General features: G+C 35.0%; 1 protein-coding gene across 1 annotated transcript in view; it reads right to left on the bottom strand.

The window, feature by feature from the left end:
• The window catches only part of LOC132553613 (doublecortin domain-containing protein 2-like), an 80,339-nt gene that overhangs the window by 4,244 nt on the left and 61,570 nt on the right, over nucleotides 1-14,525 (bottom strand). The window contains exons 14-16 of the mRNA XM_060217871.1: nucleotides 12,981-13,019; nucleotides 10,825-10,953; nucleotides 5,782-6,423 (exon numbers count right to left, since the gene is read on the bottom strand). Coding sequence (XP_060073854.1) covers nucleotides 5,782-6,423; nucleotides 10,825-10,953; nucleotides 12,981-13,019 — 810 coding nt within the window. The remainder of the gene's footprint in view (nucleotides 1-5,781; nucleotides 6,424-10,824; nucleotides 10,954-12,980; nucleotides 13,020-14,525) is intronic.

The following is a 14,525-nucleotide window of genomic DNA, read 5'->3' as shown; positions in this document are numbered from 1 at the left end:
TCATTCTTTATCATGAGCAGACAGACATCTTTATCATGAACAGACAGACATATGGAGTAATACCACGTACCATCAAACTACATGTAATTTGGACCCGGACAACCCAGAGACTTGACATATTTACAAGACATTCAGATTTAGAAATAAAAAATTTAGATTTCTAAAATCTTCATCTTCTTATTATCATATCTTTTATTTATTGAAATCACACTTTATTCCTAAATGTCTCAAGGCACATATTTAACAGAAATTAACCATTGACTAATTAAGTTATAAATCAGAGTAATTAAAAAGAAAGTGTCAATCATATAGCTATAATTTCCTTACTATATTTATGGTAATCATAGCAGATGGAAGAAGTTCAAAATTATTGAAGAATTAAAGAATATGAAAAGATAATATATCAATTTAAACAAAGTGTGAAACCACTAAAAATTGGAAAAAGCAATTAACGGCAGTTAAAAGCAACATTATCTCTGTCAATGAGCTTTTATCTAGCATCATGCAGCAATGTTATACTGCTCAAAGCACATTTTTTAAAATCTTATCTTTCCATTTTTAATATATCAATTGAGAATTTATTGCCTTGCTATAAATATTTCATCACTCTCCTCCCAGACAAATCATGTGTATCCACGGTAACCCCATCAATGTCTGTTTACAAGTATTTCAGCATGCACAATGCAACACATCACAATGCAACTTGCCACACACTGCCCAAGCTTTTGTATTACAGTACTTATCAGACAAAAAGCCCATGCCTTTTATCAGGCCCAACAATACCTATGTAATGTTCAGTCAATAACCACCCACTGTTATTTTATTGTCCTATTTTTATAAACCCACCCCTGGACTTTAAGTCAGAAGTATGTATAGTGTAGTGTTTTTAACCCCTGGGGTACTGTAATAAGTCCCTACCCCTGGACTTTAAGTCAGAAGTATGTATAGTGCAGTGTTTTTAACCCCTGGGGTACTGTAATAAGTCCCCACCCCTGGACTTTAAGTCAGAAGTATGTATAGTGTAGTGTGTTTAACCCCTGGGGTACTGTAAAAAGTCCCACCCCTGGACTTTAAGTGTAGTGTTTTTAACCCCTGGGGTAGAAGTATGTATAGTGTAGTGTTTTTAACCCCTGGGGTACTGTAATAAGCCTACCCTGACTTTAAGTCAGTGGTTATATGTTGGCCCCCTGGGGTACTGTAATAAGTCCCCGACCCTGGACTTTAAGTCAGAAGTATGTATAGTGTAGTGTTTTTAACCCCTGGGGTACTGTAAAAAGTCCCACCCCTGGACTTTAAGTCAGAAGTATGTATAGTGTATTATTTTTAACCCCTGGGGTACTGTAATAACTCCCCACTCCTGGACTTTAAGTCAGAAGTATGTATAGTGTAGTGTTTTTAACCCCTGGGGTACTGTAATAAGTCCCCACCCCTGGACTTTAAGTCAGAAGTATGTATAGTGTAGTGTGTTGAACCCCTGGGGTACTGTAATAAGTCCCCACCCCTGGACTTTAAGTCAGAAGTATGTATAGTGTAGTGTGTTGAACCCCTGGGGTACTATAAAAAGTCCCACCCCTGGACTTTAAGTCAGAGGTATGTATAGTGTAGTGTTGAACCCCTGGGGTACTGTAAAAAGTCCCACCCCTGGACTTTAAGTCAGAAGTATGTATAGTGTAGTGTTTTTAACCCCTGGGGTACTGTAATAAGTCCCCACCCCTGGACTTTAAGTCAGAAGTATGTATAGTGTAGTGTTTTTAACCCCTGGGGTACTGTAATAAGTCCCCACCCCTGGACGTTAAGTCAGAGGTATGTATAGTGTAGTGTGTTGAACCCCTGGGGTACTGTAAAAAGTCCCCACCCCTGGACTTTAAGTCAGAAGTATGTATAGTGTAGTGTGTTGAACCCCTGGGGTACTGTAAAAAGTCCCACCCCTGGACTTTAAGTCAGAGGTATGTATAGTGTAGTGTGTTGAACCCCTGGGGTACTGTAAAAAGTCCCACCCCTGGACTTTAAGTCAGAGGTATGTATAGTGTAGTGTGTTGAACCCCTGGGGTACTGTAAAAAGTCCCACCCCTGGACTTTAAGTCAGAAGTATGTATAGTGTAGTGTGTTGAACCCCTGGGGTACTATAAAAAGTCCCACCCCTGGACTTTAAGTCAGAAGTATGTATAGTGTAGTGTGTTAACCCCTGGGGTACTAAAAAGTCCCCTGGGGTACCCCTGGACTTTAAGTCAGAAGTATGTATAGTGTAGTGTTTTTAACCCCTGGGGTACTGTAATAAGTCCCCACCCCTGGACTTTAAGTCAGAAGTATGTATAGTGTAGTGTTTTTAACCCCTGGGGTAGTGTAATAAGTCCCAACCCCTGGACGTTAAGTCAGAGGTATGTATAGTGTAGTGTGTTGAACCCCTGGGGTACTGTAAAATGTCCCCACCCCTGGACTTTAAGTCAGAAGTATGTATAGTGTAGTGTGTTGAACCCCTGGGGTACTGTAAAAAGTCCCACCCCTGGACTTTAAGTCAGAAGTATGTATAGTGTAGTGTGTTGAACCCCTGGGGTACTGTAAAAAGTCCCACCCCTGGACTTTAAGTCAGAGGTATGTATAGTGTAGTGTGTTGAACCCCTGGGGTACTGTAAAAAGTCCCACCCCTGGACTTTAAGTCAGAGGTATGTATAGTGTAGTGTGTTGAACCCCTGGGGTACTGTAAAAAGTCCCACCCCTGGACTTTAAGTCAGAAGTATGTATAGTGTAGTGTGTTGAACCTCTGGGGTATTGTTAAAAGTCCCACCCCTGGACTTTAAGTCAGAAGTATGTATAGTGTAGTGTTTTTAACTCCTGGGCTTATTGCAAGATAAATACTGTGTACATACAGCAGTTACCAATCTGCACAATACATTAATGTAAAACAGTTTATATACAGCACATCAAACATCACATTTCAGCCACAAGTCTGGCACTTTTCTGATTACATTACTGTCATTCACCACACAGAGCTTATCATGAGAGTCACACCTTACACAGCATATCAATGTTTTATTAAAATTGTATATGTATCACCCAAGTGATCAATAGCAAATAACATTAATCTCACACCCGTATCACAAACACATCCAACACGTTGTCACAGTAACACATAAGTCAAGGCCATATTCAAAATTAATTATACAAAAATTGTATCAGGTTTCAGTTTGAGAAATTTGTGCAGTTTGCTGAACATATAGAAATGTGAATACAAGGTATAGTATAATTTCAGCTGTAATAAATTTAACTTTTCATTGCAATTTTTTCCATTTAACTTTTGATATTCTTATAACCCTTCTTGATGATGTTAAAATCCTAGAGGCCTTCTTGCCATCTTTATCAGTATCCGTGTTTCATCTCAAAAGGATGACAATAAGCAAGTCTATTGGCCGTAAATTTCACATGAAAATTTAGTTTAATGTTTTGAAATAATAAATTGACAATCAATTTTTCAAAATCAGTAAATCAGGAAATCCCTAATTCCATGGTTGTACAATTTATAGATGCTTCTTACAACATTCCTAACCTTTGATCTATATCATTAACAATGTTTTTGAAGACAGCACATTTGCAACAAACTCTAACATTGATTTCTAAGATTTACATAAAAAGGCTTATACATACTCCTGATCTGAAATTTTATTTTTGAAACCAACTGACTGTGTAACTGGATTTTCCTTCCAAGTGAGACTGGTTATTGTATTGTTTCAAGTGAATGCTATGTATATATCTATCACTAGCTTCTAACACAGTAAAACTGACTAGTGGACCAATATAAGAATCATTATCCTGACTTCCACAAGAAGAGATTTACTTTTGACACTAATTTTCTGAGATGTTATGTCAATCACCTGGCATATGACCCCTGATGTGAACTCTGACCCCTGACGACAACTCAATATACAACCTTTGACCCCTTACATACGAGAAGAGCATATGATAATCAGTTAGAATATATTTCATAAAATTTTCTTTCAGGTTTTACAAATTGGTGATATCTTATAATCGCTAACATTGATTTTTCAATGAAATTTGTGTATGCGAGTGACCTTGACTGTTAGTGTTACCATGGCAGCAAAATTGGCATCTAATGCATTCACACACACACATTAACCAGCCATGCTAGGATAATTAACACAAATTTTACATCTAAAGAGAAATGAAAAAAGCAAGTTAATCATAGATTTGATAACGTTCATGCCAATCATTAAAGTTTAAAATTCTGTAATTTCTTTTTTCCTTGTTTTGTGTTTGTTAACACACCTGGCAGACAGTGAATTGGAGGGGTTTGAGGGAAAGGGGGGAGGGGTTTGGGGTGAGGGGGAAGAGGGGTTTGGGGGGGAAGGGGTTTGGGGTGAGGGGGAGGAGGGGTTTTGGGGGGAGGAGGGGTTTGGGGTGAGGGGGAGGAGGGGTTTGGGGAGGGAGGGGTGATTATATCCTGTCAACAGCTATGGTCATCTCATGTAAGCAAGGTAAGATAAAAGTGCATGTGATGTGCATATATGATAGTTGATAGCGCAGAATTGAAGCCTGATTTTATAGTGCTAGTATAATGCTGAAGTCATGCCCCTGCTCCCTCCCAAATCAGGACACCTGAGTCATATTATACAGACAACGGGCAAACTAATCGTTACTCTTACATATTCTTCAGCAGAGGAAGTAACTACCATTTTTAGAGACTCTTGTATGTCTCAAGCAGATGAGAGAACCTGAACCTAACTGGAGCAAATACACTACTTATATAGACCTAAGTGAGACAGCGTTAAGGGAGACATATGTAAACGTATAAAATAAATCGTCAGATCCCAAATTAGTTGCCTTATATGATCATGCAATGGGGGCATCAAGTGCCGTGCCATCCCTGCCAGCTCCCACTTTATATTATCTTCAGGTTAGAAAATTAACAATTTTGAACTTTTGAAACCAAACTCATGGCACTTAATGTATTTGGGGTGTAATTAACAACTTTCATTCCAAATCCTAATATTTACCACTGTTTTTCACTGGTGTATCTTTGGTGTACAATAGAGGGGTGTAGATGACTGTTAATCCTGATGTAAGACAGACATACAAGTCACTAGCCATTCCAGACAGAAAAAGGGACAATGGAACAATTTGTCCCAATTACCTTAGTAAAAGATATAAGGATGTTTAGAAAAAAAAATTCTGTGAATGCAATTTACATTTGAGAAAATGTCACTCTTTAATAGTCTACTCTCTTAGGTTTTGGAGTAAAATTAAGGGTATGAGGGTACGGCAATACATAAATCTATAATTTTTAATCCTGTGAACAGAAACTTATAAACTTTTCACAGATACAAAACATCTCAATTATTCATGTTTTATTTGTGTTTTAATTACATCCCTAACACCTTAAAACAACGATGTTGTCCTATTTCAGGGCACTATAGACGAGATATCTGTATGTTTTTGTACCTTTTTTCTCATTCATATGATTAGGACTTTGCTTTTTTCATTTTTACAATCCAACCTACAACAGCCTTATCTCAATTGGACATTGCTTAAATGGTCAATTCAATCCAATTTTCCAAACTTTGATGTTTGAAAACGTTTTAAATAAAATAATTTTAAGAATTATTAAGGTTTTTAAAGATTTCAAAGTCATATAAACATCGATTAAATTCAAATTTAAGTACAAAAAAATTTCACTTTCAATTTGGTGGTAAAAATTGACTCCAATAAGACACGTCCATTGAGAATAGGCATTCTTCACAAGTCTTTTTTTTATGACTCCTAACGTACCTGTTCTTTTTCTTGCTTGAATTGCTTTCGTGTCTGGTAGCCTCTAAAGCTAGCTTGAATCTTGGTTGCAGCCTCATCTTTATCTAGTGGTTTTTTATCTGCTTTTTTCTGGGTGCTCTCTTTTTCTTTTTTCTGGGTGCTCTCTTTTTCTTTTTTCTGGGTGCTCTCTTTTTCTTTTTTCTGTCCTCCTTCTCTTTGTTCCTTTTGCTCCTTCCTGACCTTGTAACCTTTGAAATTAGCTTGGATCACGGTCGCAGCCTCGTTTTTCTTTTTCTCCTCCTGTATTTGTTTGACTTCCTTCCTAGCCTGGTAACCACGGAAACTGGCCTGGATCTTTGTTGCAGCTTCATCCTCTTTCTCTTTTGATACCTTTTTATCCTCACCTGAGTCAGCATTAGCTGCAATTGGAGGACGTACCTTATGACCTTTTGCTTTTAACTCCTGACGAGTCTGGTAACCACGGAAACCAGCCTGGATTTTCGCTGCAGCTTTGTTTTCAGCATCTTTGTCAAGGGAATCCTTTGTGTCTTCTCTCTGAGTGGTGGTATTCTCTGTCTTTTTGGCATCCCCAGCTATCTTCATGTCAGCGATTTCCTGACGGGCCTGGTGACCTCGGAAACTTGCCTGGATCTTAGTGGCAGCCTGTGAAAATCCGCAAGCAGCGGTAATAGATGTTACAGTACTTTGTACAGTGAAGCAAGTGCCTCAATGCATGGCAGTGTATGGGTGGAAAGGACAAGAGGAGGGATAGAAGAGGGCTTCTTAAAGGGTTGATAAGGCATACAAAGGTCAAGGGAATAACTCAATTGGAGAAGGGGCTCTAATTGGATTGGGTGGGTTTTATTGAGGTGAGACTTATTGAGTAGGTGGTAGGTATTATTGAGGTGGGACTTATTGAGTAGGTGGTGGGTATTATTGAGGTGGGACTTATTGAGTGAGACTTATTGAGTAGGTGGTGGGTATTATTGAGGTGGGACTTATTGAGTAGGTGGTAGGTATTATTGAGGTGGGACTTATTGAGTAGGTGGTGGGTATTATTGAGGTGAGACTTATTGAGTAGGTGGTAGGTATTATTGAGGTGGGACTTATTGAGTAGGTGGTGGGTATTATTGAGGTGGACTTATTGAGTAGGTGGTAGGTATTATTGAGGTGGGACTTATTGAGTAGGTGGTGAGTATTATTGAGGTGGGACTTATTGAGTAGGTGGTGAGTATTATTGAGGTGAGACTTATTGAGTAGGTGGTGAGTATTATTGAGGTGGGACTTATTGAGTAGGTGGAGGGTATTATTGAGGTGGGACTTATTGAGTAGGTGGAGGGTATTATTGAGGTGGGACTTATTGAGTAGGTGGTGGGTATTATTGAGGTGAGACTTATTGAGTAGGTGGTGAGTATTATTGAGGTGGGACTTATTGAGTAGGTGGTGAGTATTATTGAGGTGGGACTTATTGAGTAGGTGGTGAGTATTATTGAGGTGGGACTTATTGAGTAGGTGGTAGGTATTATTGAGGTGGGACTTATTGAGTAGGTGGTGGGTATTATTGAGGTGGGACTTATTGAGTAGGTGGAGGGTATTATTGAGGTGGGACTTATTGAGTAGGTGGTGAGTATTATTGAGGTGAGACTTATTGAGTAGGTGGAGGGTATTATTGAGGTGGGACTTATTGATTAGGTGGTATTATTGAGGTGAGACTTATTGAGATCAGATTTATTGAGGGAGTGGTGGGGAGTATTATAAATGAGGTGGTGTATCAAGAAATCCTCGGTTTTGATAGAGATGGTTGACCTACAGGGAAAGTGATAAAATACCTGGGCTGGTGATGATAGACAGAGTTGATAATGAAGAAACTGAGGGATGAGGAAGATGGTTTAATAAGGAAAAGTGAAGACATCATTGGAAAATTGTATTTACGTTGATATTACAAAATACTGCTTAATTTACATCATTACATTATCAAAAATTGTAATAAAAATTAAAAATTATCAATTTCATTTTGATAGGACAGTATATGTGATAGTGTAACAAATATATAAATTTCTTTACCAAAAATTATTCAACTTATTCACATTAAACATAATCTTAGACAAAGTGTGTTAATATGTTCAAATCATGCTGCAGGTAGGTAAGGAATGGTGATGCAAGATATCATAGATATATTAGTGCGGTAATTAGTACATATATAAGGGTAAGTACTAGTTTGGTGGTCAGTATGGCACTGTGACATATCACATACACATTAGCAGGTAAACTACTGGTTCATTGTGCTGTTACATAACGCATATAATAAAGAAAAACATTTTCTGGCTTAAATTTGATAAAAGATTATTTTGAATTAATCTGATTTTCATTTAGCTTAAAACAGATCTCTAGAAATTTCCGTAAATTTAAGTTTAAAAATCTAGATATCTAGTTACATAAATCATGCATGATACTGATGTTCACTGTTTTATTCCTATTTATAGCTGCTTTTCAATAAATGAATAAAAAAAAATACATAAATAAAAATGAAGGTTGTTACTGAATAGCAAATTAACAGATGTCTATAATGGGTGAAATTTCCTGTTTATATATGAAAAAATATTGAATTATGCATTAAAAAACATTTAAAAAAAAAAAATATTAAACAAAGACAATAGAAAGACGTATACCTTCAGAACTGAAGAAATTAAAGCAATTAGTTACAAGATGATCCAACAACTTGAAGGTAACTAGTTTTGGAAAGGGAGAAGTACATAGAGAAAGATGATGATTACTTAGAGACTGTCAGAATAGAAGATGGAAGTTTGTGATTGATTCATGAAGCTCAAAGTACTGAAAAAAAAGATGCTGATTGGTCAAAGGAAGCTCCAAGTTTAGAGAGGAATGTAGCTTTTGGTCCAGAACATTCCAAGTAAAGAAAGGAACATAGTGACTGCTTGTGAATGCTCCAAACATTGAAAAGAAGTCTGTGATCTGTCTAGGAAGCTCCAAGTGAAGAAATGAAAACAGCAGGTGATCCAAAAGAAAGGAAAATATAATGTGGAAGCGGCATTTTTGCTTCAAATACATCAAAGAGGATGAAATTTGTTCCTTCAACAATAGAAAAAAGATCAGTGAGAATTTGTGTGAACACGAAATGATTAGAAATTTGGTTGAGGATTTACTTTATATCCCCCACACAGCAGAAAATGTGATAGTAAACTGACAAATTTTAAAGATCAAGAATAGGACATAACAAAAAATGGATAAAAATAATGAAAAATTATGATAAATCATTGAACAAAGATGTTTCTCAAAATATCAAATAAAGACCAAACAACAAAACAAAATGCCAAAATAAATTGGCAAGGGAAAACAAAAAATTTACAAGATTGAAATATACCTGATACATCTCATTTATCAAAATTTCCATTCTGTTCCATAAAAAGGTTTAATTATCATTGGAAAGTTTTTAAGCTGAGACCTGGTATATTCCTGGTAAAAAATATGAAATTCAACACAATGTCGATTTTAAAATCTGAATCTTTTTTTCCCATGTAACACTAAGCTCTTTAAACAAAGAAATCAGGAAATATCCCTATATAATGGTTATCTCATAGTTACAAATACTTGTTTTAAGAATTTTCATTTCAGATTTCATGTACAATAACAAAAAAAGTTTCTTCAATTTTTTTTTGTGATAATTCATATGGTTAATAATTTCACTTTACAGATCCAAAACAACCAGTGCTTTTGGTTATTTGGTAATAAATGTCATTTTTATTTCAATTCTGCAGAAAATGCCAAAAAACTATTTTTCATTGTCTTGCAAGTAGTCCATATACCTAGTTTCTGGATATATTTTTTGATAAATACAGGTATGGTAATTGGGAAAAGGTAGTTTAACATTTTATTTATCATGAACTGAAATAAAAATCAGGTATTAACTATACATCTAATATGTATCTCAAAATAAAGACCAGTAAATCTTTCAAAGTAAAGAGAGAAAAGATTGCCTATCATTAAAAAATGGATACTATCAATCCCTACCCCTCCCTAATTTTTTTGTGTAGCATTTAAAAAATAGAAAATGTCAATGTTTAATAAAAAGGTTGAATTACCTCCCTTTATCAAGGTTTCACATCCTAGCAAGTGGTATAAAAAAATATGAAATAAAGTAACAACAAAGCCAACAAAAAACACAAAAACAAAAGCAAAATTGCAACAAAAACATGAGAGCAGAATAATTAAAAAATAATCCAGTTTTTTTGCAAAACAGAAAACAATGAGAAGATTTCTACAGGGAGACACACACAGAACATGTAGAAAGAAGATCTCTACAGGGAGACACACACAGAACATGCAGAAAGAAGATCTCTACAGGGAGACATACACAGAGCATGCAGAGAGAAGATCTCTACAGGGAGATACACACAGAACATGCAGAGAGAAGATTTCTACAAAGAGACACACAGAGCAAGCAGAGGTAAAGCCTGGTCAAAGATTACTCCTGTAATAGTTTTACTTAAACTTATCTCTCATTTTATCTTCCATTTTTTCAAATACTGCAAAGTTGTCCAATTATAAAAAAAAGTTAAATGAAATAAAGATACCAGTAAGCAAGAATATAGTGTAATCAAATTGAATTTCAGCTCATCAACTAAAATTTTTTTCCCATGAAATTCAAATAATACATTTATTGATTTGCTAAGTACACTTGTTGGAACCAAACCTTGTGTGACATGGAACCTGTCAAATTTACAGCTCACAAAGCTGGTCAGGTTTGGCGGTATTTTATTTATATTCCTACATTTTTTATAGAAACTACTTGGGGAGTGATCTTTACCAAAGCAACAAGTAAATAAACAAAAGATAAGAAAAGAATTTCTGTGATTTTAATCACATTTAATTAATTTCTCATGATGCGACAGCTATTAGTGACAGAAACCTATGTTGGTATTAATATGATGTATTAATTACTTATAAATAAAGTTCATGATGTTATTAACAAAACAGTTGGTTGTCATAGAAACAAGGATGGATGAAGAGTTAGTGCAAACAGAAGGATCAGCTAGCTTCCTCTACCTCATCTTCTTTCCTTTTCCTTTCCTCATCATCATCATCATCATCATCTTTTACTGGTGTAGATGAACGCTGATCTTTCTTGATTGGGTCTAACACTTTGTAAGGATTCAAGTCACGTTCTGATCTCTCCTGTGTTGTAATAAAAGAATTATTAAAAATCTACAACAAAACCATCAAGAATTTGAATACTGAAATAACCATGATATGCCTTGTGATCATGCATCCACGTTTAAAATAAACACAATGTGATTAGCACCTGTTTTTGTGTAAAAGTGTTCTGAAATGTTTATACTACATATATTTATTATCTAACAAAACATATTTATTAATTTTTTTTCCAAATCAAATTATGAGAATATAATTAAAGATTTAAAAATTTCAAATCCCTGTCAATTTGTTGGAACCATGATACTGTTAAGCTCTGTATCTTGGAAAAATGATAAATTAATTATGTTTCCCAGTGGCTTATCTCCCTTGTTACTGTATATAGAGCACTATGTAAAATATGACACTACCAATCATCCTTTGTAGCCATAACAACTAGGGAAATGACAGCTAATAATGTTTAACATAGGAAATAGCAACACAGAAAAAATAATACTAACAAGCAATAGAAAAGCTGAACAAGGTTTTAAGGTAAACATGATGTTTGTTAAAGCTATTCACCAACTGTACTGTTAGTAATTTCATAATATTAGACTCAACTACTGACTGAGTGTGATACTTTCCCAATGTTTGAAAAACCCTAACATGTAGTGCATGTACTACAATTGACAGGTGAAGTGTGTAGTGTCAAAATGGGTTATATATTTCTCAAGTTGATCTCAATGTTTGTGTGTGTGTGTGTGTGTGTGTGTGTATGTTTCACACTCAATCCCATACGTCATTGTAAAAACACCAGTTATACAGTCCATCTCTTTTTTTTATTAATTCTACTTTTACCAAATATTAGTAAACACTGTAGTGTTTAAAAACTAATCATGCAGTATTGAAAAGAAATTTGTTTAATTGTTTAAAAGGAAAGAAATTTGGGGGGAAAAGGAGCTAAAGGATAAAAGTGACTTCTAACTAAAGAAACTGATAAATGTATTATAGAGTATAGACATAACGTACCTACAAAAACAAACAGCTTAAGTTCTATACCATTTTACTTTCAAGATCATACCAAAGATAGCATCCTATACAGTACTGAGAGAAAAGTATTTAGACTTTAAAGAATAAAAATTTCAACATAATCTTAATACAAACTCAAATTCAATCAAACTTGGGCAAAATATGAATAAAAGAAAGATTTATACGGAGACTTCAGAAAAAGTACAAGGATAATAAGACCAGGTGTTCCAGAAGAGTTAGAGTAAAGAAAGATTTCAATAGTCATTGATAGCAGTAGTACTGAAATAAAAATAATAACTCAGGTGAGCTGTTTTGCGTCTTCAAAATATACTGTAATTTGTAAGGTGTATGTAAAGGATACCTACTACCTACAAAGTATAAACAATATCTCAGGACCTCTTTGTTCAAAGCATGAAAATGAAAAAAAAATTATGGTATGTTTGTAAAATTTAAAGTATTCCTGAACAGTTATACCTACTTCCAGTAATGACTACAAGCACATAAGACACACAAGTGTTATTTACATTTCAATAGAAATTTAGATTGAATTATACAACTATTTTATCTTCACCTTGAACCATCAGTGATGCCAATTTTGTTGAATGTCAAAATGTAGATGAGAAGATATTGCATAACCTCCATAATTTGATAAATTTCAAAATTTTCAAATATCTGATGATTTTAAAAGAATATATATATATAGACTAAGATGTGCCAGATTGGGCATTTAAATGAATCAATACATGGCATCCAGGTTACCAAGATAATAACATAAGTGATTCAGGCTTCGAACAACGAGGACACATGGGTATGAATTCCGAACTTATCCTCATGCACTAATATCAGATTATGTAAGGTCACATGACATTCATGCAATCACTCGCTCAAATCTCCACCATGAGAGAAATAATGTGACGAGTGATCTCATTAATACCACTCAGTTGTCAGTACTTCAGGTAATGTCAATTATCCCTGTAACTCTGTTTACAGAATGCTGTAACTAAGGGTTACAGGAATGGTGGCATGCATACTACCATTCCTACCTTGGTGTATGGATGTCCTCTCGGCGACCTCCTGTCATCCTGGAACCATAAGTACACAATTACAGACACCTGCCTGTATTCAGGTACAAATACCTGTATCCTGTGACTTATACCTGTATAAATAACTACTATTGGTTTTTTTCAAGACAAGGTACAATAACCTGTATCCAGTGACTACCACTAATAAAACACCTGTATCATTCATCTGCATCCAACAACTGGGAAATATCTGTATCCAGAAAGAAATTCCTGTTTCCAAGCACAAATATGTTAATCCAGTGACTACATTTGTAAAATACCTGTATAATTTAACCTGTACCAAATAACCATGAAATGCCTGTGTCCAGAAACCAATACCTGTATCCAGCAACTACCAGTATAAAAACACCTGTATCATTCACCTGTATCTAGCAACTATCAAATACCTGTATCCAGGAAGACATGGCTGTTGTCAGGTCTGACACTTGTTTTCAGATACTGTTACAAACTTAGTGTTGATAAAAATTCGCTGTATATAGTCAAAATTACACACTCATATTACACATGCAGCGACACAACAGTCACTTTTACATGTATATGTGTACTGTTACTGTTGTTAAGCATCTGAAGATTAAGAAGTAAAAGTGCTTATGCTTAACTCTTGTGTTTGCAATCATCACACATTTATATTGTCCCTGATATCATTTTACCTTCACAAACTTTTCCCTTCATGAGAATAATTCTCAAAAATTTCATTTTCTTTTCTTTTTTTTTTTAATGTAAAATATTCTGTAAAATTGAAATTGGTACTTTGCTCTGCCTGAATTTCAGTTTTTATTTTATTTTTGTTCAGAATATTTCAAATAAAATAAGTAAAATAAAGACATATTTTCATTATCAAATTGTCAAGATTTCTTCTTACATAGGATAATATTTCTGCTAAACTCATTTTGTATTCATGATATAAACTAAAACATTATCTGTCTACCACACTGAGATGCACAAATTCATAAAACAAAATGGAAAGAAAAAAAAACTTCCAGAAAAGAGATAACAGAGCTGACAGTATGTGTACATCTAACCCTTTTCACATACACAGTAAATTGTAGGTGTATACGACTATTACAGAATCTGGGGCATACCTATGACAGCTATGGAAGGTACCTTTAATTAATATCAATACATTATAAAAGAGAAAAGAAATCAATGTTGTATGACTACGATTCTGTCAGGGAATCCTTACCCACATGTATTTCAGCACATTTGCATTTGGAAGGGGATGCACGATTGTGATGTCAGAAACCTGAGAACATTGGGTTAGCCTGTACATCACACTCTGCATTATGATACCCTCTCCTCTACAATATTCAGGTGTGTTTGTTTTACCTTGATTTACAGCACAGTAAATGTTTGGCAATGTGTTATGAACAGGTACTTAATTGTAAAGCTACAATCAGATGTTGTTATAATAAATGGCCAATTCAATCTATGGTATTTTGTGACTTTTGACTATTGAACATGCTGAGAGTGTGACAGGATTTTCTCGGGTAATAAGCAGCTATGCCT

This window comes from Ylistrum balloti, unplaced genomic scaffold (genome assembly GCF_031769215.1).
Source record: "Ylistrum balloti isolate Yb309-2 unplaced genomic scaffold, AGI_CSIRO_Ybal_v1 Utg370340, whole genome shotgun sequence".
Taxonomy (NCBI): domain Eukaryota; kingdom Metazoa; phylum Mollusca; class Bivalvia; order Pectinida; family Pectinidae; genus Ylistrum; species Ylistrum balloti.
The sequence above is the reverse complement of the archived record's forward strand: the minus strand, read 5'-3'. Positions and strand labels throughout refer to the sequence as shown.